General features: G+C 35.3%; 1 protein-coding gene and 1 non-coding gene across 8 annotated transcripts in view; both read right to left on the minus strand.

The window, feature by feature from the left end:
• Positions 1-25,557, minus strand: part of Cnksr2 (connector enhancer of kinase suppressor of Ras 2) — a 207,692-nt gene that overhangs the window by 61,755 nt on the left and 120,380 nt on the right. For 4 of the 7 annotated variants that reach the window (XM_075958275.1, XM_075958273.1, XM_075958279.1 and 1 more), the window contains 2 exons: positions 17,856-17,945; positions 16,133-16,347 (listed from right to left, as the gene is read on the minus strand). In XM_075958275.1, coding sequence (XP_075814390.1) covers positions 16,133-16,347; positions 17,856-17,945 — 305 coding nt within the window. The remainder of the gene's footprint in view (positions 1-16,132; positions 16,348-17,855; positions 17,946-25,557) is intronic. The other 3 variants (XM_075958276.1, XM_075958274.1, XM_075958278.1) reach the window with 1 other exon arrangement.
• On the minus strand, positions 15,855-15,989 carry LOC142841865 (small nucleolar RNA SNORA70). Its single transcript, XR_012909124.1, has one exon. It is a non-coding gene; the product is annotated as a small nucleolar RNA SNORA70 (small nucleolar RNA).

Consider the following 25,557-nt stretch of genomic DNA (forward strand, 5'->3'; position numbering starts at 1 on the left):
TATGAATAACACTGATATAATACTTGCCATCTGTCAAATGTGCTACTCAGTCTTCTATATTCAAGTAAATGCTATTCATTTTTTCCCCATCCTATTGGGTAATGTATAAAATCTTGGAGTAAAGTTCACCTCCTTTTTGTTCTTTTTTTTTACAGCCTATAGATAAACCATAAACAAGTTGTACAAGATTGTCACATATATTTGTAGTCTCCTTTTATGATTACCACTCTTGTCTAAGCCACCATCTTTAGTTACCTTGATTACTGAAAGGTATCCTTACCATTCTCTCTGCTTTTGTTTTTAACCTCTCCAATTTTAATACAAGAGCCAGTGTGATCCTATTAAAATGTTCAGAATATTTTAATTCCTACATGTAATACTCTCTAATGCCTTCTCATTCTGATTATACATTCATATCCTTTCCTAATCTTGAACATGATGTGTTCCCTTATTACTTTTTACCATTTACTCTCCTTCTCATTAACTTTATTCCAGGCATAATGACTGATTCCCTATCAAGCCAAAGTACAGGTCTATCTCACAGTCTTTACTCTTGCTGTTACCTCAGTGTTCCTTCACCCAGACATTATTAGGGCTTACTCTAGATCTCCTTTAAGTAATTACTTAAATGTTTACTTTAAAAATAATTTCAGCATTCTTTATATAAAATTGTTAGTCCTCCTGCAGTTAACACTCCCTGTTTGATTTTCTTCTTAGAATTTAATAACAAATATGCTTATATTTCTTATTTATTGCACAGACTTCTTTTCAAATATGAACTCCAATAAAGAATTATTTTTTATACACTGTTTTGTCCTCTGCCTATAATGGGGCTTAATATAAACTGAGTTCCTGGTTGTGAATGAATAACGACTGAGCAAAACACCAGCAAAGAGCCCATGATATGATCTTAACTAGCTGGTTATTTTAACCTACGAAGTTATTGGGCAGTGGTAGACAACAAACCAGTTGTCTTCTGTCCAGTAATCCATGTGTGCAGAATATTCCTAGATATATGTTTTTTAGTAGACCATTCCTTTGGGGATATCAAGAAAATTCTTTTTTATTCAGTCTTCTTTAGCATTATTTGCACTGAGATTGTTTTAGAACATTTAACATATTATATTCAAGCTGTGGTTCACCAAAGTACATTAAATCTGTGTCAAAAGATATTTATGCAAATAATTATATGATGAATTATGAATGGATGTCTTGAAATTGTAATTCCATGCAAAAAAATAGAATGTGCTAAAATAAAAAGCCATTATGAAAGTATTGCTGATCTTCTTCTTAACCATGGTGATGCACGCAATAGGATTCTGTTTGGCTATAAAAGATCCTTTTTCAGACATTTGCCTGAAAAGACCATTTGTTTTTCATTTGCCCACAGATGTTCTCTTCAAACTTCATTCTCCAGTCTTTTGGATGAAGAAGTGTGTGTGTGTGTGGGGGGGTGTGTGGTGGTAATTTGGGTCATTCTTATCCTGAAATTTTCAGAAGCACTTATTTTAATTGTAGAGGAAAATGACAGTTTCTGTGTTGCATTTTGAAAGCTCAGCTACTATTAAATTCTTCTCAAGTTGCAAATTACTGCACTTATGGAAAAATTTGCAATCAAAATACTCTCTTGTTGCAATATAGCAACTTTCTTTCACTGTAATTTTCCACAAAGTTCCAAGATTTCTTCAGTGACTAGTCAAACCAATAGCATCTCTTCGTCTACGTAAGACAAGAAGGTGCTTAGCAATTTGAAGTACTTCGGATAAGTGACAGCTGCTTCTACATATTTAATTTTTCAAATAAACAAATAAACAAAATTATTTGAAGTCTTAAATATTTTATAAAGTAAAACACTTTATCTCTTACTATCTAATTATTATATTTTGGCAGTAAAAGAGCATAAATATGAGAAGTGGAGTATATGCTAATAGCACTAAATATTAAATAAACAAATCTTCTATTTGCAAGAAACAGCATAGAGCTTAACTGGTTAGTTGCTGGTGGTGATACTCTTACTCATGTACAACATGAAATAAACTTGGAACAGAGGCAAGTAACACTCGATGTTTCAGTTCAGTGGGGGTAATGTAGTTCTTGGCTCTTCATGAATCTGAACTTTTTTCGACTAAAATGTATTCACATTGACTCAAAATTCATGCTTTGAAAACATAATCAATGAAGCTAATATGATATAGAATGATAGTTTAGATGAGGCTACATTCTCTTCAAACTACTTAGATTAAACACAGTCAATGATTATTAAGAATGACTTTTTCCCAGCTTATGTAGGAAAGAATATGACTGAAGCTTGTGCAATATCCTATCTTATGCAAAGCTTCTTTTTACTTGCTACAGTTGTATGGAGAAGGGTATGGAGAAGGAGAAGGGAGTGATTAATGCCTGTTAACAAGAATCACCAAAAAATAAAAATAAAAAAGCAAAAAAAAAAGAATTACCCATTTAGAAAACAAAAACCATCATTCTAAGATCATGATAATTATTTACTGAGGGATTATTCTGTGTTAGATACAATATTAGGAACATGATGTAAGTTATCAATTTTCATTCTTACCAAAACCCAAACTAAACCACCACCACCACTACCACCAAAAACAGCTGTAAAGAGGGTATCATTGACACTCTAGTAAGCAAGAGAAAACCGAGGCACGGAATGCAAAGCTGCTCACTCAGGATCACCTAAGGAAGGGCGGAGTAAAATTCAATCCTATGTCTGTCAATTCTGTGCTCCTAACCACCACATGCACTGCTGCCTTCAAAGTAGTATATAATCATAGTAGCCATTTGAAGAAGAAGAAATATGTCACAAATGTCACAAAATGACACCAAGGCAATCATCTATGAATGCTTTCTGACATGTGATACAAGTTCACAGCTATATTGAAAGGAAGGATTCCACAAAACAGAAAAAGGTAATAATATGTTAGTGGAGATAATTTAAATCAGTAACCCCTAGCTACAATTTTATGCTACATCAATTTATTTAGGAAGACATATTGTTCTGTAGGTCAGAGAGGATGATTTACTCTTATAATATCACAATATGAAGGGTCATGTTAATGTCTCAGTTTTGTAAATGAGACAGAATTTAAGGTATGAAAGGTCAGAAAGCTTAGCCAAAGCAGACAGAGATGGAAGTGTAGTCACATTTTATCTCGCCTATTAACGGTGGTAAATGAAAGCTGCAGTTTGAAAACCCCATGCCAATACAAGAATGAGGAAAGCATGGATCTGAAGAAGAGCCTGCATCTGTACTAATTCGTTATGCTGGAGAAATCTCCTGCAGCCCATTCACTGTTACACACACATTTTTTTCCATTAGAGTCATTCCTAATTAATTAAAAAAGTCATTGAAATTACTTGGCTCTGAGTCTCATGTTGTGTTTTTTCCCCTCCTGTCTATTTAGGCAGATACCATCTGTTTTGATCACTACTGGCTACTCAGCTCCTCACATGATACCTGTTGAAAACACAAATCAAGCAGTTACTAAATGATGGAGGAAGGTCATTGGTTAAGTAATAAAGAAACTGCTTGGCCTCATAGGTTAAAACATAGGTGGGAGGAGTAAACAGAACAGAATGCTGGGAGGAAGAGGAAGTGAGCTCAGACTCGACAGCTCTGCTCTCTGGAGCAGAGGCCATGCTCCCCTCTCCCGGGCAGATGCGAAGCTCCGACCCAGGATGGACGTAGGCTAGAATCTTCCAGGTAAGTGCACCTTGAGGTGCTACACACATTATTAGAAATGGGCTAGTCCAGGTGCGAGAGTTAGCCTAGAAGAGGCTAGATATAATGGGCCAAGCAGTGTTTAAAAGAATACAGTGTCCATGTAATTATCTCGGGGCATAAGTTAGCAAGCGGCCCGGGTGCTGGGGACACAGCCCCACCACTTCTCATACTACAACTAAACACCTGAGTGTGTGCAGAACTGTGGTATAGGCTGTAAGTTACATATATAATCTGTCAGTACATCCTGTCTACTTATGTTCCAAACATATCCAGAGTGTAATTCTGCTTACTACGTTTACTTTAGCATACAGGCTTTAAGCTGTTCTACCCTCTCACTTGATTTGGCCCTATCCTATCTTATCTCCCTACTTCCATTCTTATCCCCAGCTCCTTCAAACCATTCGATATACAGCTGAGATAATAACTTAGAATATTCAGTTTTCGTTAGGAATGGAACGCAGTGCCAATGGAGCAACACTCTAGAAGAACCAGGAGACTTGACTTAGAAGTCTCCATATTGTAATCCCTATTCCAGTTCTATGTTTGCTGTCATGTCATTAAACTATTAGTGACTTCAATTTTCTTATGTATAAGATCAAGGATTTCAATCAGACTACTAACTTTATTTGAATGCCATTTGTAACTGAATAGCAGGTAATTAGTCATGCATGTGAATGTAATTACTGATGACTTAGGATTTATATGCACCTGTTTCAATACCAAAAGCTAGATGGTTCTTTAAAAAACACTGTTTAAGCTCCACCACATATGGAAATAAGTTAACACCAGCCACATTAGATACAGTTATTTTTGGGTATCTGACTGTTATGTATAATTAACATATATTTTGTACTTGAAACAGGTGGAAAGTATTTAAAAGGTACACGTAGAAATACAGCAGCTACTGCTCTGAACTTTTCTGTTTGTCAGAAACTGTTGGCATATAGATATCAGAGAAATCAGGGTAGGTTTGCCAGTCTTTTGTGACAAAGAGATGAGAATAACCAGAAAAAAAGGAACACAAAGTGACTTAATATTTGGAATCAAAAGATAAGAAAATAAGTTACATATAAAACGAAGAGAGTAACAATAAAAAAGAATCACTTCTAGAAGAGAAGGCACAAAATCTAAGTATCTCAACTGAATTGTGGTATGGTGGTTTTTATTAACAATGATATAGCTAAATCACAATTACTGAAAAACTTTTCTGACTATTAACATAATGGTTTTCTCTGGAAAAAGAATCTGAGATCAAACAGTTTTTTCCTCGTTAAATTTAGTTTCAGACAATAATGTAGACATTTACTATCATGGAATTCTTTTCTGTCAGTGGACTTTGTTTCATGAAAGCTAGCTTTTATCTTAATTCCTTAGTGGATAAAAGTATGTTTATGTCAAACTCTTACTCTGGGATATTTTTGCCTAATACACTATACAAAACTTCTAAGATAACTATTTCAAATGAAGCTATACATACCAGTTGTGTGAGGTTTTCTTGATCTGGAGTTTTTTCTTAATAGAAATATTTCTCAAAGAATACACAAGATCAAATTCAGACGTTGATTTAAAAAGTTTTCAAAGTTACTACTTGCAATCACCTCATTGAGAGATATCTCATCTTTTTCTACTCTGACACTGCATTGTACAGTAAGAGTTGATATTAGCATGAAAAGAAGCTGGGCAGGATCAATTTAGAGCACTTGCTGGGCTGCCAGAGGACCCAAGTATGGTTTCCAGTATCCATAGGGTTTTTTCAAACAATGCTCTTTAAAAAACTGTCTTCAAGAAACTAGGCTGTAATAGTCATCAGCAATTATGCCTGAACATATTTCATTAAGAGGAAAGTATGTAAGATTTAGACACAAATTAGCAAGGAAGAAAATTCAAAATTTGCAGACATGGGAATTAAAGACTGTAATTGACATTAAACAATAATAAATTTGTAGTTTAGAGGAAATAGATCAATTCCTCACAAAACTACAAACCACTTTTGTCAAGTTAGAGTGTGTTGAAACCATCAAGTGGACTGTATATTTAAGAATTTAGTGAAGAAAAGAATGTGCCATAAGTTATAGACTTACAGTCATAGCAGACTGTCACAGAGTTCTGAAGGTAAGGTAATTTTGCCAGTTTTATTAAACTTCTAATGCGTGGTTAAATGAGTTAAGGTAGCGATGCAATATGAGTAGTTATCATGGGAGCAAAATAACTTCTTGTTTATAAAATTTGAGGTTGCTTCTTGACAGTAGAAATAAGAAGCACAGGTTTATCAAATAAAAGAAAGTGAGGGTTTCCAAAGGCAAGTATGTATTCAAAGAATTTGCAGTGACTGACCTTAGTAATCAAGTCAAAGTTCTCCAATTTGGAATTTGTCCCCCCTCCCCCTAAGGGCAACAAGGAATTCGTAGTAAGTTTAAAACTTAATAAATTTAAATTTATTAAATTCCTAATTTAATTGTTCTGTGTTCTGCTTTATATGGTCCCTTAATGATTAAACTAGATTTTGTGTTTTGCTTCCTGGCCGTCATTAATCAGTAACTAGCAGAATAAGATCCACATTTGCTCAAACATGGAACAGAAAAGACCGGCTTTGAGAACTTGTTTTATATAGTATTAGGAGACATCACCTTCAAAGCAAGACGATATTAGTGAATCTTTTTGTTTGTTCAACGCTGAATTTTAAAAAGAAAATGAATGAGAGAATTTAATATATTTACCTATCTTAAAGATCAATACATTTTAGGAATTTAATCAGTTTCTTAGGAATTTCTAAATAAATATCAAAGTATCATACACCAGGCTTACAAATACTTAAAAAAACTCCACAAAACAATAAAGTGAAATCGAATGACTCTAAACTTAATTAACATAAAAAGTTTTTTGAGACACGGTCTCAATATGTAGTCTAAGCTAACCTTAAATTTGTGGTTCTCCTGCCTCAGCTTCCCAAATGCCAGGGTTATAAGCACTTAAATCACTTGGCTTTGGTTCTAATTTCAACATTTCTCTATTTAAACACATCTTTTCATGATTCATTACATTTCTTTAATAGTTATAGAACCATTCGGATTACACACTTCATCTTGAGTCAGCTTTGTGATTTTTGGGAAACTGATCAATTTCTTTTTAACTAAGAATTCTTTTATTGTTTAGTGCCAATTAGGCCTGAAGTAATGTACAGTTTTTCACTCCTAAATTTGGTAATTTGAGTGTTTTCTTTTTTCGTTCCTTAGTCTTGTTAGATGTTTATCAATACATTAAAAAAATCTCACAGCTATTGATTATATTGCTTCATTTTTCTGCGTATTCAGTTTCCCGGAGACTCCTCTTTACTAAGTCTTCTTTCTGCTTTTCTGGTGAGATAGCACCTTGCTATGCAGACCAGGCTGGCCTAAAACTTGCAGTCCTTCTGCCCGCACTTCCCAAGTGTTGAGATTATAGGCATGCAACAGTATGTCTAGTTTCCTATTTTAATCTTGAGGTAGGAGTGGAAATCATGAACACTTCTTTCCTTTAATACAAGAAAAAAAAATCGAGACACGGTCTCACATTGTAGCCTTGGCTGGCCTGCTGTCCTCAAATTTATAGATCTTTCCCTGTTTCTGCCTTCCAAGAGCTAGGACTAAAGGTGTGAACCAGAACTACTGGCCTGACACAATAATATATTGTTACAAATTCTCTAAGTATATGTTGTCTATTTTCATTCAGTTTCATTTTCTTGAGACTTTCTTTTATCTAAGGATTATTTAGTAGTATGCTGTTTAATTTCAAAAAGTTGGATATTAATTTCTGTTTTGTTACTGATTTCCTTTTTTAAAATGATCAACAGTGCATACTTTGCATTTTTCTTTTCTTTTAAAATTAAACTTTGTTTTATGGCCCAAGATATGATCTCATCCCGATGAATGGCCAATGTATGCTTGAAAGGAATATATAACATGTTAGGTAGCTGTCTTAGTTACGGTTACTATTCCTGTGAGAAACGCCACAACCAAAAACAACTTGGGGGAGGCAAGGGGTTTATTTGCCTTACACTTCCACATTGCTGTTCACTATTGAAGGAATCCACAACAGGAACTCAAACAGGGCATGAACCTGGAGGCAGGAGCTGATGCAGAGGCTATGGAGGAGTGCTGCTTACTGGCTTACATCAGCCCAGGGATGGCACTGCCCACAATGAGCTGGACCCTCTACCATCAATCACTAAATAAGAAAATGCCCAATGGGCCTACAGCTGGATCTTATGAAGGTGTTTTCTTAATTGAGTCCCTCCTCTCAGATGACTTTAGCTTGTGTCAAGTTGACATAAAACCATGCAGCCCAGTAACAGATCCAATTCTGTGCAGGCAATCATTCTGTACATTTATATTTTCGCTAACATGTCTACTGATTCCATAAATTACTAAGAGAGGGATTTGAAGTCCCCAGTCATAATTGTAAGCTTATGAACTTCTTCCTTCTGATTTATTTTCATTCTTCTATTTTGGATCTCAATTATTGGTGCATTTATATGCAATATTGTTATGTATTCTTTGTAAATGAGTGATTTTTTTTCTGCTTGTGGTAGACAAGGAAAGCATGACTTTTTTTCCTTTTGTTTTTTTCTTGCTTTTACAACAGACAGGCATTGTTGAAGGGGTTCGTGTCCTATTGAACTACCTCCTTTCTGGCCCATTGGTAAAAGAGAAGAACTGTTTTATGGACCTTATTTTGTTTGTTTCCACTGTTAACTTTACACAAGTCTAGTCATCTATGAAGAGAAAACCTCAACTAAATAACTGTACCATCAATTTAGACTGTGGTCATGTCCATGAGGCTAACTGATGTAGGAGGGCCCGGCCCTTATTATCCTTAGGAATGTGGGCCTGGGCTAACTAAGGAGAGCAGTTGAGCAAGCCAAAGGAAGCAAGCCAGTTAGGAACATTCTTTTCTGGTCTCTGCTACACTTCTTGTTTTGGCTTCCCTTGATGTAAGTTAAAATAAACCTTCTCTTTCCCAAGTTACTTTTGGTCAGTGTATCAAAGCTACAGAAAAGCAGACTAGAACACTACAGGCCAGGCCAGAAGCAGGGCCAGTTCACATAGTAGTCAAGAAAAAAAATACTGAGAATTTACCACCAGGCTGTACTTTATGTTTGGAGGTCTCTAGCCTTCCTGCCTCTCAGCGTTCCATACAGGTGAGTTAATGTATTTTGCCCAGTTTTTTTTTTTTTTGGAAGTGAGAGGGTTGTGATTTATAGGAAAAAGAAAATGGATGTCTGTACTATATCTAAGGCTCAATTTGTAAATCTTTTAAGTTCACAAAGTATTTTTATTCTCTAGTCTAAACAGTTCAGTTACAAATATATCAGTTTGTGATGACCTCAAATGTGGAAACAAGGGTACCAATAGGTAACTCACTCAAAAGGAAAAGCAAAACTATAGGCGGTGCTTTTCTCCTGCAATCTAGTTCTCTGGAGGTTATGGCCATATGACTGCCACACGTTCAAAACTGTGTCTCATAAAACAGAAACAAACAACAACAAAAAGAAAAGCTTATAAACCATCCGGGTATGGAAACAAAAACAGCTGTTAGAATACCTGAGTCAGGAAAATACAAGTGAATTTTCCTTTCCGATTTTTTTCAGACTAGCCTTCAATAAAACTTGCACATCTATAAACAATTACAGTCAAACTTTCTTTCAGTTTCCCCATGTAAACATATATCTACAGCTAAGGCAGTGAATCTCAATTGTTTTTCACTGCAGGCCTCTAAGACACATCAACAGATCCTTTGGGCCCAGGTATTCTTGTGTCCATACTTTACAGCGGGGAAAATAGTTTATACCAATGCAGTGTTATTGTGTAGGCACTCTACCTGTGGATGATTCACAGCATCATTCTTAGACAACTGTGCTAAAACATGAATTACGACGCATTAGAGGACAACGTTCTTAACCTAAAATAAACTGAAATTGAAGGGAAGGAACTTACAGATAATTTATTATGGGAAAAAACAGCAACTAAAATAATCAGTAACTTAAAAAGTTCTAATGATGTATAAGCATAGCTTCTCTCCTGACAACCATGTAAATTAGAACCATCTACATTGGGCTTCACTACTTTGTCATGGTTTCTTGGACAGCAAGTTTACTGGAAGAAACCTACAGAATTAAAATACTTAGCAAACTCTATTCAAGTATTATTTTATGATTATTTACCTTGTAATTTAAAATTATCTAGTAGGGGACTAGAGGGCAGGCTCAGTGATTAAGAGCACTGACTGCTCTGGCAGAGGACCCAGTTCTGTTCCCAGCACCCACATTAGATGGCTCATAACTGCCTGTAACTCCAGTTCTAACGGTTTTGGGAAACTTGAACACATGCAGGCAAAATACGTGCATACACATTAAACAAACATATTATGTTCTGAAGGCTAACAGAAGAAGGGAAATATATATGATATATAAATATGTTTCATTCAGCTGTGTATATAAAGTTTCAAAAAAAGCATCTAGTAGGTTAGTAATAATATAAGTGATAATGTTATATTTCACTTCTGCTATTTTAGAACTCTATTATTTGGTGCATACACATACACATGTAAAACTGAAATTACTACTTGTCCATAAAAATCAAAGAAAGGATTTTCACTTCTGGGTCAAACCCAAAGCACCAACACATTTTTCTAGGGATAGCTCATACTTAGAATCCCTGCTCTGTAGAAGTGGACTACTGACAGACATATTTCACAGTGCTGACGGCTGTGTGAGATTTTGCCAGTGCTACTATGATTTGACACAGTAAATACTTGGTTTTGAAATAACCAAGCTATCCATAGAAACCAGAGTAAGCACAATACTAAGCATATATTTAAAATAGATATTTAATATGCTTGCATGCTCTTTGTTAAGGAGAAACGTGTTACAATATATTGAAGCAATTTTCTAGGTGAATAAAGGCAAAATTAGGTAAAATTAGTTGTAAACAACGGTTGGCTCACAGATTGCTTCTTTCTAATACTAATTGTCCTCTTGTTTTAGTTACTGGGATCCTGAAACAATCTCGTTAAATAAGAGAGCTGCTAGGCAAACCAACCTTAATAAGTTCAGCTAATTTAATAATGTTTATATTTTAATTACAGAAAACAATAGTTTTGCTTTCCCTACTAGATGGTGAACTTTCCAAGTGAAAATGGCTTTGTTCATCTAAAGATGGGGTTTTTGGACCCAAATATGACACTTTTTATGTCTATGTAAAATGAACAGTCTCTTTTCCTTTTAGTACCACAAACAGAAACAGTATTAAGAATGCCAACATCATATAATCATTTTGAGGATTCAACAGCAATGTGTAAGTTTCTGGCATGGAGTCATCATGAGTTATCAGGAAATGTTAGCTAATATTTAATTATAGAAGTGATACTTATCAGCCTTTTGTATTCTATAATTCTTAGACTAGGGTCTACAGTCACATACGGTTTTAACTACTACAATTGTTACCTTTCTGATAAAGTTATGCTAGTTTTGGAGAGTTGTTAAAATGTTGATGTTCAAATTTCAGTTCTACCATGTAAGTACTTTTAACATCTGTGTTTCAGTTTCCTAACCTGTAAAATGAGTCTGACACCAGTACCTTCTTCATAGCTTACTGAGGTTGAAATAATACTTATAACGTGCTTAGTATAATGTCCTTTTGCAGGTCAAATTAAAAAATTTGTTAAAAAAATTAATTTGTTAAATTAAAAAACAAACAAATAAAAAGTCTTAACACCCTTCCAATGACCTTTTAACTTAACAAAATATTTCCTCACAAATTTATCAGAATGGGAAAACCTCCTTATTAAAAATAATGTAACAGCTAAATGTTTCTACTCACATCTTAAAAATTAAGATGAATTAGAGAAATGTTGGGATGTTAGGAAAGGTGTTAATGGGTTTTTCAATACCTACTAAAAATCTGTTAACAAACTATTTTAAAATCATATTATGAAAGCATGGTGCATGGATATACAATCATATTTTATTCATTCTGGTATCTCTGCATGTATATTGAAAATAACTGATTAATTTTTTGCAGTCTTAATGAGATATGAAATATGCTTATTGTCATATCGTTATGTGTGTATTGCACTAAGCAAAAGTGTACACTGATTTCTTTTTTAAAAGTTACTTCAATAGGTTCTTGATTTATTTCACTGAATAATGCCATTTGGAAAGCTGGTAACAATTTCTTCTATAATATTGAAAGATGAGATTCAGGGCAATTCAGTTATTTATCTTTATAAAGACTTATTAAATTTGGATTTCATACAAACACACATACACTACTGCTTGTCTTTTCTTTGTGTGCCCTAAGGTCAGTTAGCAACTTCCACATTTTCAGACAGAATTGAGCTATTTTACCCACAAGTAAAACTAATGTTAGGAATGAAGAAGAATGTTAGCTGATGAGGTAGGCATAGTGGAATCTCTATAATCAGATGGTCAAGAAGGGAAGAAAGCAAGGACTGGCTGGCACTGAAGCTCTGTCCAAGAGTATAAGAGACATGGTGTGAGGGAGTTAATCTTGTTGCCTTTCCTGGGACTGTAATAGGACATGCAGAAAGGATCCATTTCCAAGTCAAAAATATTGAAAAGGGCACTAACATTCCAGTTCAGTAACTTCCTTATTAGTGGAGTTAGTCACCACAACTTAACAAGGTACTGTATTACTATAAAATGCTGATATAATCCTGATATCAAATTAACATTTTATCTAAATTGGAATGCAAACATCCGTAGATGCCATGGAATTAGTACTATAGCAGATACAGTGACCTATGAAACTCAGTGTTCAATCTTTCCCTTAAATCCTATTGTATCAAAAACACCCATGTTATTCAAAGAATCAGGGAAAATGAAGATAAACATTTAATAATGAAGGTGATTAAGTTACATATTGATATTGACCTTGCATTTTCATGAAACTATAACAGAAAGAAAAAAATGTTCATTTTTAAATGGGCCTCTAGAAATGAAGTTCCTCAACCAGGGCTTTGATTTTCCTCAGTAAATAATGAATGCTCTTTAAAAAAGTAGCAACAATTTTTACTCCTAAGTAATAATACACAATATTCTTAGCAGTTGGACTTGCCTTTTATGGCCTTCCTTTCTTCAATAATTCAAATGTTCGCAGGGCCATTCTCTATTTTTTCCTCTGTATACACAAGTCTGTCCATGCACGACAGAATGGAACACACTGTATATATAAATGTGTTTGATTGATTATTGCTCTTCTAAGATTCAATCCAAACTTTCTACCAGCTAGCCTACTCTGAATCAAAGTGGCCTCTTGTTCCCTCTTCAGCTTCATCTCTAACTACCAATTTTGCTCTTGAATAGGCTGGCTGTCTCTCATCTTGAGATCTTTGTTCAGGATGTTACTCAAAATTGGAACCAGGCTCTAGAGGAAGCTCAGTGATTGCATGGCTCTTCTGAGTTGTGATGATAACAAAAGTAGCCCCATTCACAGGTTATCAAAGAATACTGTTTTTAGATGCCCTTCATATGTTGCTGGAAAGAATAATATGATTTGTCAGCTATTTAAAGGGCTTGGCTGAGACATTTTAGTTTCTTGTAGAGGAAGAGACAAGGAATATGAACTTTGGGAAAGGGAAGGTGGACATTGAAGCTGATGAAACTCTAATCCACATAAATAAAAACATTTTTTCTAACCTAGTTTTATGAGATTAGGAAAGATAATTTAACATAGTAATCCTGAGGGACAGTTCAAGAATAAAGTTCTTAACTCTTTTACATCTTGCATACTTAGATGGCATACTTTAACAATATGGTAGATTTGATACTTTGAGCATTAAGTTCTATTTCTCCAACTACTAATTCAAGATCTCATAATCTTTTCCATGTATGTACATGTTCATGTGTGTGCACTTGAACATGGGCATTTACATGGGTATGCACATGTATGCACACCTGTGGAAGTCAGAGGTTCGCTTTGGATGGCCAGCATTCTCTACCTTTTTTGAGGCAAGGTTTCTTACTGAAATTTAAGTTTACCAGTTAGGCTACACTACCTGTCTAGCAAGCCAAGAGACCTTCCTATCTCCATGGCTCTCCTGTGCTGGAGCTATAGGTGTGTCTTACCATGCCTGACTTTTTTATATGGGTACTAGGGATCTGAACTCTGGTCCCCCTGTTGTATGACAATCACTTTTAGTGACTGTGCTATCTCCCCAGCCCAATTTAGTCTGTTTTCAATGGTCAAGTGGAAGTGGAAGCTACAATTCTATTGTTAAAACAAACTCTATCCTAAGTAGCCTGAAACATGTTGAAGTTTTAAAGGAATGTTATTGACTAACAAGATTTTCAGCTTCTGCATGGTTATTATTCTGGTTTCTCATAATTCATGTGGGATGGATTTAATGGCTTTGCCTTTGACCTTTCAAGTGATGCTCCTTCATTAGAACACTACTACATGCTGATGTGATCATATGGTTTTAGCCCAAAATTCTTTAATGAGCTCTTTATATTACTGTGGGAGTCTCAAAACTCCATTACAAAACTCCTGATCTAACTCTGCCTGCATTTGTAGGTAATGTATTGACTCTTCCTCATACAATGACTCACAGGTTTTCTTTTTAACAAACTAGCAATTCTGAACCTCGTGGAATCCCTGGAACATCTCATATCACATGTTTGTGATAATTAGCATTTACATTCTCATTAAAATATCACTACTCAAACTTTTCATTCTTGCCTCAACTGCTGCCCATGATGACACTTTTTCTTATTTTTCCCAGAGTATGGTATCTTTCCTTGTTTCTACACTTTTTGCATACTCCCATATATAAGTTAAATTAAATTGGAAATATCAGCATATTTCCCCCATATGTGCTTTTGCATATGCATTTGTGTGTGTGTGCACATACATGGAAGCCAAAAGTTGACTTTGAATGTTGTCTTCTACCACCCCCTCCATTCACAATATTTTCAAACATTTATATATTTTATGTTCTTGGTGCTTTGTGTACACATATGTCTGTGGACCATGTACGTGTCTAGGGCCTGCAGAGGCCAGAAGAGAGTGTTGAAAGCCTGGAACTGAAGTTACAGAAGGCTGTGAGCCTCCATGTGGGTGCTGGGAATTTAACCCTCATCCTCTGGAAGAGTAGTCAGTGCTCTTAAGCACTGGGCTAGCTTTCTAGCCCCTTTACCTTACTTTTGAGAGGTCACCCACTGAACATGGAACAATTGATCCAGCTGGGTTGTCTAAGCAGTGAGTTCTGAGTATTTTGTGTCTACTTCCCTAGTACTAGGAGTACAGGACTGTGTGGTTACAAATGCTGCTATGCCTGACTTTACCTGTGTGCTAGAAATCTGGATTTGGTCCTCACACTTGTGTAGCAAACAGATTTCCAACTGAGCCATACCCCCAGCCCCAATCATGTGCTGTGTCTTGCCAGTTTTACTAGCTAGCAGAAAGCAGGTGGTCCTTTTTAAGTGGAATCATGAAATATGAAGCATTTGATCTCTAATCTGGATTTCCGGACCTTCCCAAGTATTTATTAACATATAAATCTTAACTACTCTTCTTTATCAATACTGTGCCTATTAAGTTATTTCACTAAATAGGATGTTGCTATAAAATAGGAATACTTTGATCACATGAGTTGTAAAATGAATCAATCCCTAATATTTTTTTTCTGGATGTAAGATTTATTACTGAACATGATTTGGTAGGGTACAGGAGAGCACCGTGAAAGCCCTCAGGAGTGTAGGGCTCACCCCTTGTCCAGGGGCCCATGATTAGGAATATATTTGACCCCACAGCCATCAGGAATGAGTCGCTTCTCAGCAACCATGTCTTCAAATTCATCTGCATTAAACTTAGTAAAGCCCCATTTCTTTGAGATGTGGATCTTCTGGTGGCCAGGGAATTTGAACTTGGCTCTACGAAGAGCCTCAATCACATGTTCCTTATTCTGCAGCTTAGTGCGGATGGACATGATGACCTGGCCAATGTGAACCCTGGCCACTGTGCCCTGGGGCTTCCCAAAGGCACCACGCATGCCTGTCTGGAGCCTACATTGGAGACAGCATTGAGATCAGAGACTTGAATAAGTGCCAGAAAATTGTCTCCAAGGTCCCTTAGGGCAACCCATACAGGTAACAGGCTGCGTACACTACCAAAGAGGCTGCTGTTTGCAACCATTGCACACCAGGGCCCCAAGGGGAAAGGGACCTGGTCGGCTTAATTAGTTGCAAAAATCCCTAATAATTTTAAGGTCAATTTTTAATGTTAGAGTCTTTTTATAAAAATAGTGCAATGGGAAAAAATTGGATTTTAACAACAAAAGTAATTTGCCTTCCAAGAAAAGCTGTATGAAAGACTTTTGGAATTTACTTACATGGTACAGTGTGGTTTCTGGAACTGGTGTGCTCAAGATGTCTTGTCTCAATGCATCCATTTGCAAACTAGGTAGCAGTGAATAGTGAGTTGGGCTGTTACTCTTATCACCCTTCTTTTTTGACTTCTTTCCTGTGTCTTTTTTGCTGTTTCTCTGAAACATGTATTCTTCTTGAGCAATTTTTTCATTGCTCATATAGCGAAGTAGAGAGTTTTCTACATAAAAAGAGAAATACACTGATATAAATATGCAAATATCTGAAGTGTACCATTCTTTCCAAATTGTGCTATAAGATTTCACTCATTACCTTGATTTAACTTACAATATATGTAGTGATAATAGTAGAACGTAATTATTTGGTATCCTAAGACAATAAGACATATCCTTTGGATTATTTCTTCTGGTTTGAACTCTGGAGTAACTACATCAAAATCACCTGCAGAACTTAAACTTTAAGCTCTGTATGGGTGGAACTTACACTTTTTAGGAAGCTCCGAGGAAAAGTCTCCTAAACCTTGATGATAAACAATAGCCTCCAATGTTTTGGGTAACATTCTTGAAGAAGTTAAAGCCACATTATAAACTTAGTTCATAGAATCCTTCCTTAAATTAGTAGTCAGGATTTAGTAGTTAGTATAAAAATTTCCCACAGGATGTCACTATTATAAGAAGTCCCAAAGAATCTTAGAGATGGCATATCATAAGCATTTTAATTTTTCCTTGATTTGTCCAATAAAATTAATGAGATTAGATACTGAAGCTTGGAAAATGGAATTAATACATGTATGCAAAGGAATCTGACAGTGTCCTTGAACTTCTCAACATTTTTCAATCTCACTCTAAAAAAAAGTGTTAAGGAGACTTATGAAGCAGACATTTATGCTTGCTTGCCCATGTGATCTGTGGATGTTTTACAGTTTATGGGATAGAAATGGTAAGTAAATGGGTCAACCATACCATAAAGGAAGCCTAGTTTCTAGGAGCGGCTTTTGATTTGTTGTTCATCTACAATTTATGGCTCTTCTGAAAGTAGAAGGAGCATCAGTAGCTGGGCCCATCTTATCCACACTTGGGAAGTCTACTAAGCGGTGAAGGTTTCACTTGCTCCTCCTACTGCTCACCTCAGTAATAGCCTAAGTGAATATAAAAACTTACTTTGGGTAGATACTTAAAAAGTAGCCCACTCCCAGGTAAGAGAACAACCCTGAACAGCAAAGAACAGAAAAAGCAGAAAGCACCGGTTCCCCCAGTTCTCTGTGGTTTTTGTTAGGAGTCACCGGCCCAGTTTCCACCATACATTTCTTCCCAACCTATGTGCTTCAATGCTCATGATGAGGTTCCATCACATGAGGTTCCATGGACGAAGTCAGCTGCACTGCTGATTAATTGGGACTGATGACAAAACTGTTTCTATTTATTGAACCAAAATGAATTCTTTTATGCAGTTTCACACTTCTGACCTTGCTTCCAAATATAAACTTTCAATTTACAAAACTTCTTTCTCTGTGTAATTATCTGCCTTGAACATCTTAGAAGGCATTCATATAAAACACCCATTACTAATGTTGAGGGGAATAAAATATTGGTCTGGCTTCACTTAGTTGTACTGTCAGTCAATGACAGAGTAAGTTTCTGCTAACGCCATAATAATCTATTTTAAAAACATTTAATTTTGTTTTTTGTTCAAATAACCCAGCCTACACTGAAATTCTAGAACACTTACCTCTTCTACTATCTCTCTTCATCTTATTTGGATCTTCATAGTCCCCCACCCAATTATATTCGACTGGCATAGATATAGGTCGTAGCTTGCCTAAACACAGAGAACAAAGTTCACATCACATTGTTTTTCTTCCCCAGGTAGGCTTATACTTTTTATATTTTCAGCTACAGTATACAAAACACACTCTCATATGCAACGTTATGGTTGGCATGTGTGGATGAAGAAAATGTGTGTTTTGAGCCAGAAGGTGAAACTGCCTCTGAGAACTGTCCAGATAATACTAGTTTAAAGTACTTCTTAGAGTTAATTAAGAATATCCCATGTTTGCTCTCGTTGGAGTCCTGGATATTAAGGTTATAGAATATTTTACAAAGAAGATCACTATTTCCATATTTCTTTTCATTAGTTTAGTAATGGACTTTAGTCTTATTCCACAATGCCTTTAAATCTATGTTATTGCTAGATACTTCTAAGGTAATGGAACCTTGCATTTAACCTTACTTTTAGAAAGAACATTAACTTGCTGTTTCTGATATACTATCACAAACTAACTTAACTTTAAATTATAGCAACATGCACTTGGATATTACCCTGCCTAGCAATATGTGGATTCTGTTTCATGGCCTTAAACCTAGACCTGCATATTTTGATACAATAAGTATGTCTAGTTTGTAGAATCAAGTAGTCACTTCTTTGTCCAATTTCTTTCTGGGTCTTTTTCCTCAATAAATACCACTTTAACTTAGTAAGCAGCAGTCATAGCAAAGACTTCACATAGAAGACTCTGGTAGAGCAGTCAAGTATTTTGTTCAACTTAAATTTCTTGAAGTACAGAATAGCCAATGAACATCAAATCACCCAAGAGTTGACAAAAGATATATATGACAAAAGGTCGTAGTTTAATAAATTCTGAATCAATGAAAACCAGAAATCTATAAGACTTGGATCATAAAAACAAGATATCACAACAATAAAAGTGAATATAAACACTAACTCTATGTCATGTACTTCCTAAGAGTTTTATAAGAATTGGATCATTAAAACCTTATGCTTATTAGGATAAGGTTTACCTTTTTACCATGAGAAAACTGAGACCTGTTAAGTAATTTGTCCAAGGAGACACATCTGGTAAATGCCTAATATCAGGATTCAAATCAAGGCATATGAATACCAGTTGCGACATAATTTTTGGTGACATTTACCATTTTCAACGTACCACTTTATATATTTCTAATGAAACTACATATAGAACGGCAGATTCAGCAATCCTTTCTTTTTCTTTTAATCTTTCAGTTAACCTCTTTCTTTCTTCACTGCATGAATTAAATTAGATTTTTGTCAGATAATTAACATGTATTAATTATGAAAACTAAGAGGGTTAATTCTATATATACATGTAGATAGCATATTTAGGTCACATTTACTGTCCTTTACTCTTCTCTTGCTGATCCCTTCTTTTGCATCTCTAGAAGTTACCCTTTAGTTTCATGTCTTTTTTATGTACCAGCCAAAAAAAATTAAGAAATGTAGGAGATTTTAACTCCTCTAGAAAAATACACCAACCTTATACCTTTGAATTATCTATACAGATAAAATTTATTTAGTATATTTTGCTAGGCTATTTTAAAGTCTGAGCATTGACTGGACATGATAAAATAATTAATGAGGCAGCAATGTGGTATTATTTAATCTTTCAAGGCTTGCAACTGACTTTATAAGTTGGTGCTTATGATTTTAACATTCTTATGTAATTTATCTCTGCTCTCTTTGCACAGTAACAATGAGTGAGATGACGTAGTTCCGTCTATTCTGCCCATCAAGGGTAGGGCAAGCGTGTAAGAAGTCGTCTTTGAAAAATTCCTATTCCATTGCTTTATTGATCAGTTCCCCAAATTTTCCATTTTATAAGTGCTACATTTCCAAGAGAGCCACAACTTATTCTTTTAGCATGCATACCAAAACTAATGCAGATAACAGCACCTTTATATTGTTTTGAAAAGCAAAAATCTAATAAATAATAATTATTCATTTACTATCAAATAAACAGTTATGTATTGAAAAACTCGTGTGTTGGTTTTAAAAGCATTAGTAGTCTGGAGTCAAGTATCAACACAAGACGAGCAGAGACATTTCTCACATAGCATAGGACACGCAGAATGTAGTCATTGCAACTGGGTAATATCTAAGATGCCAACAGAGTTAACCCATTAATTTATGTTTCAGTTGCTAGAGGAACAAATATGTATATGACTTTTATACTGATGATTCTGGGAGTCATTATTTAACTTAATTATACTGTACATTACCAAAACAAAATTGAAGGAAAATACAAAGACTTCAAAAAAGGCCAGAAAGAATTAAAATTCCTTTTTCGAGAAATCAGATGTGCTGGTTGATTTTTATAAACCTTCACAAACCTAGACATATCTGAGAAGAGAGAATCTTAATTGAGAAAATGTCTCCATAAGAGTAGCCTGTAGGCAAGCCTGTGTTTTGTTTTTATTGGGGGGGGTGATGATTGATGTGAAAAAGTTCAGCCCAGTGGTGCCATGCCTGGACAGGTGGTTCTGTGGAATATAAGAAAGCACACTGAGTAAGTAAACCATTAAGCAGTTTTTATTAGTGGCCCATTCTTCTATCCCTTTCTCCATGACCTGATTTACCTGTAGGATGGGCTATGAGGGACATATATGTTAGTTGAAATAAAAAGTTGCTTTTGGTTATAGTGTTTGATCACAGCAATAGAAATCAGGGTTGTGTTATTATTATAAATCCAACAATGAAAATTTAAAATAAATATTTAAAAAATAGGTAGACATTGAGTTAGGTAAAACTAAATAATTTTGCTTATCAATATTAGTTTTTTTTCCTTTTGGGACAGGGTTTCTGTGTGTAGCCTGTCTCTCCCAAAAGTCTCTCTGTAGACCAGGCTGTCTTCAAACTCAGAGATCTGAGTGCTGGAATTAAAGGTGTGCACCACCACTGCCCAACCTCAATGTTACTTTAAAATGTCCTCTTCCACTAAAATATAGAAACAGATTTATTTTCATGAGATACTAAGTTCAAATGGTAAAAGAACTTTATAGTTCCAGTGTACTTAAGTATATACTGTGATTTATGCATATATTTTAAGATCATATACTTAAGAATTCAACAAAACATTGGCTCACAAAATTAAAACACATTTGATCTACCATTACATAAATGTTTATAAATCTATAAAAACTACTGTGGAAAATGTACTATCTTTACATAGCAGTATTATTATTTTATGAGAAAAATTACAGAGAGAACTGCCGTCAAGAAAGGAAAACTACAGCTCCTCTAAACTTTTTTTGTTATTCACTACCTCTTAGAGTAAAATGTTATTTCTAAAAGGATTGGGCATCTGTTACTTCTGGAGTTCACTTTGAATCTTATCCAGGAGCCTGGCCACACTTCTGCGTTAATACCTTATCGTCTAACCACTGTTTTGTTATTTAGATGTGCTGTATATCTGGAGTTTTATAACTGACATCATTATAGTAACTGGGGTTGTACTTTTTATTGTAGTTTAGTAAGTGTGAATAAATATTTTGTGGTTTGACTGAATATTATTTCAAGATTAATGGCAAGCAGCCTTTAAAAATATGAACTATGTTTAACTGAAAACTCCCCACAAATGGGATATGATTTTCTAATGTTAAGATTATAGGTAACAATAGAGTAGTTTATAACGATGTATCTAAATTATTCTGAGGTAAAATTTACTAAAAAGATAATAGCTTCTTTAACACTAGTACATATAATTGCTTAAAAATAAATGTCTTTATTAGGTGATATTAAAAATACTAGAATGCCAAATGACAGAATGATTTGCTCAACCTGTTGTATTCCCTTAGCGTCTTTCCTGATACCTTTGGTGTATATACAATGCTTACTATACTATATTGTTGCTGTCTACGTAGATGTTGCTCTACTTCCTCTCAGTAATCAGATCTTACATAGCTTTGTTATGACTATCCATCACAGGTTCAGAGATGGCATTCATAAAAGGATGTCACATAGTAAGGAAACCACAAGTCATCAGATTGCTCATTTGATCTTATTGCCTCTCACCCCAAAGGCATTAAAGAGAATGCCTTAAAGCAACCCTTTTCACCCTATAATACACCAAACCAGCACTTTGTTAGCTTTCTCTATTTCATCAAAATCACCATCAGAAAGCTGCTTTAGATGACCAACCCCCAATTCTTCTCCATATCCTCTCTTGAATGCTTGCTTTGCCTTACTACTCCACCAAAATATCTACTACAAGGGCACTAGGACTTCCACATTGCTAACTTGAACTCAGTTTAGACCTCTTGACCTTTCTGCGGTGTCTGCAGCATTGGTGATAGATTATTCTTTCTTTGAAATGCTGTTCATACTTCCCCCCAGGAGTCTGTCCCTCACGTTTTACTCTCTTTTCTCTCTAAATTCACATGTATCATTCAGAAGTAAGCAGAGACACCTACTTCTTCCATGACATAATTCTTGTTCATTTCTTCTTGTTCTTCATGATATACCAACTTTGTTCAAATAAGTAGTGATTTAGTTGAATGGTTTATGTCTTTCTTTTAGGGAAATTAAATATAAATTTAATGAGAAAAAACACGCCTCTGCTGTAGTGTACTCTTTCTTTGCTTGCCGTATTCCCATACTCTGAATAGTGCCTTAAATGCAACAACTGTTCTGTACTTTTAAGCAGCTTGTTAAAAACAAAACAAAATAACAACAAGGGGTTCCTTCATGCACTGGACCCGACCACCTATGCTCTAAATCACACCTCAGTCTTTGTATTTTCATAGCTTTGTTCCTCTTCCTGTCTTTCCCATCCATCCAAGGTAGTATATCACTCTGGTCCATGCACTACATTTGAAACAATTTTAAAAGATTTTTATTTGTATGTCTGTGTGAGAGTCTGTCATGGGCATGGATATACACACACACACACAACTCTGGAAAGCAGAAGTACTCCTGATCACTTCATTATTTAAAAAAAAGGCCAAATTGAGCTTTACAAAGCTGCCTGGTAGGCAAGTCAGAACTACAAGTCCTTGTTCCTGGTTTATCTTCTAAAAACGTTTCCATGGGTAGCATGTCTGTTGAAACACCAGTGAGCTGCTTCCTTTTCCAATTTTACCATTCTCCCTTTCCTCCCTCCACGCACAAATCATTAGGTTTCAGGATAATAAATAGCACCTGGGAAGCAATATTCTTTTCATAGCTGGCAAAAGTTAAAAAAAAAAAAAACGTGCAGAGAAACTCTCCAAAAGTCTGACTTATAACTTAATTCTCGCAGGAAAGTTACATATATACACATCTGTTCTAAATATTTTAGCCAATAATTTGATGAAAACGAGTATAGTAAGGAATGCTTAAGCTATAAGCATGCTATGTAAACCCATCAAACTCTGCACATACCAGACACAAAAATTACTTTCAGATGGTTGACTGCATCTCTAGGAAAACATCCTGGGGTTATTTAAGGTAAAGAAACACACATTTGAAGAGGAAGAAAAACTGAATTAATGGAAAGTCAGTAATTTTTCTGAAGGAGAATGAAAACGTATCTGGATCTAATAAAATAAGTAAGAGTGAGTGCTTTCATATTCAGTGTTACATTTAAAAATTTTGTTTTTAGGTAAAAGATCTTGGGAAAAAGTGGTTTGTAAGTATTTCAACAGGCTATTTGTTTAAGAATGGTTTATAATAACAAGTATAAATAATAAAAATCCAATATAAACTTTGAATTTGTTACTATTTTCAGTTTCACTGATGAGAGACAAAAAACAATTGCAGTAATTTTTTTCTAAAAATAAGTCACATCTCATTGTGCTGTGTTCAGTTGATATCCCTCGGAGGCTTGCTGTTTCCTGAAGGGAAATGGAGGAGCAGTGGATCTGGGGGAGAGGGGAGGAGGTTGGGTTTGGGATGAGTGGAGGGAGGAGAGGATGTGGTTCAGATGTATTGTTTGAGAGAAGAATAAATAAAGAGAAAAAAGTCTCATCTTGCTTGTTTTCCTACTGCCTTATAAAAGTGATGTATACTTTTATATATATACAAATGAGGAGTGATGTAAGTGAAGGAGACAGTGGTAAACAATTATGGTCATTTTAATGCTTAATTACTAGGCTATTTTTAAATAAAATTACCTTTTATAAAGGTAATTCTAGCAAGAGGAGGGATATGTGTGTGTTGTGTGTGTATAATTAATTTGAGTTCGCCATGTAGTCAGATGAATTTGAGAAGTCAGCATTTCTTATCTTAATGTTTGCTCCTATACAGTGACAATCACATGAGAGTTGTGGAAGGAATGAGGAAGGATTAGGATATTTTCAATACTAAGTGGCAGAAGAAGTCTGGGCCCTCCTTTGAATATTGTAGAACATGGAGTAAAACAGGATTTGATAAATACATTGGCCTCTTGCTACACTCAGCTTTAATACAGATATCAACAATCTGGAGTGTTTAAGCTGAATTCCAAGCCTTTTAGTGTTTCCCAAATGCGTTCTATTAAGCATTTGCTCCACTGGGAAGTTAATACTATTTTGTGACCCAAAGAAACAAAGACTCATGTACAAATGCATTAGAGAAACACTAGATATAGTCCAAATGCAAGAAGGCATTCAACACAGTTTGCATTTATTAATCTACAAGAGGAGTAAAAAATATGATTATACCATAGTCTTATTTAACTACGTAACTTTTCTTAAATGGATTTTCAAAACCAGAGATTTATAGAAAATTGTCAAGAAAATGTCAGATTACTTAGTTCACATTTGTGATTTGAAAGCTAACACTAACAGCTTTATCTATATGTTAGCAACTGTTGCTTGTTACATTTGCAATAAGAGAAAATGCACTCCAATTTTAGCCAGGGAAATAATGTATCATATCTAGCTCCAGAGGATGTTATGGTTAGCTTGTTTAACTGTGGGGGCAGAATAGATAATTACAGACACTTACAATCACATACTATTTTTGATCAGAGAATATGCTAATCATGAATAAATGTAGGTATATATTTCCAAAGGGCTAATTCCCTAGGCTCTTTTTTTTTTTTTTTGGTTTTTCGAGACAGGGTTTCTCTGTGGTTTTGGAGCCTGTCCTGGAACTAGCTCTGTAGACCAGGCTGGTCTCAAACTTACAGAGATCCGCCTGCCTCTGCCTCCCGAGTGCTGGGATTAAAGGCCTGCGCCACCATCGCCCAGCTCCCTAGGCTCTTTTAACTAAAAAACAAACAAATAAAAAACAAGACAATGATCTCTGTATTTCTCTAAGTTTGATTTTTTTCTAGTATCTATTTCTGTGAATTGGTTGTTAAGGTAGTCAGGGTTTCTCACCAACAACATTCTGGCCTTCTTATGTTTGGATACAGTATGGTACATTGCAGGGATGCAGATTAGCAACCTTATCTTCTCCTTGATGTACTGGGTACCATTAAGAACCTGCATCCTGCCATGCTTTGTGATGCCAATGGAAGGCCTGCCACTTTCTGAATGGAGATGCAGGAGGAGTAGATGCTAGGGGTGGGGGTAGAAGGGAGGCAGGGGAGGGAACTGGAGGAGAGGAGGGAGGGAAAACTGTGATTGTGATGTAAAGTAAATAAAAATATTTAATTAACAAAAAAGATGGTATTCAAAAAAGACCCTGTACCCTTTATTATGCCATTATTACA

Source organism: Microtus pennsylvanicus, chromosome X (genome assembly GCF_037038515.1).
Source record: "Microtus pennsylvanicus isolate mMicPen1 chromosome X, mMicPen1.hap1, whole genome shotgun sequence".
In the NCBI taxonomy this organism is placed as follows: domain Eukaryota; kingdom Metazoa; phylum Chordata; class Mammalia; order Rodentia; family Cricetidae; genus Microtus; species Microtus pennsylvanicus.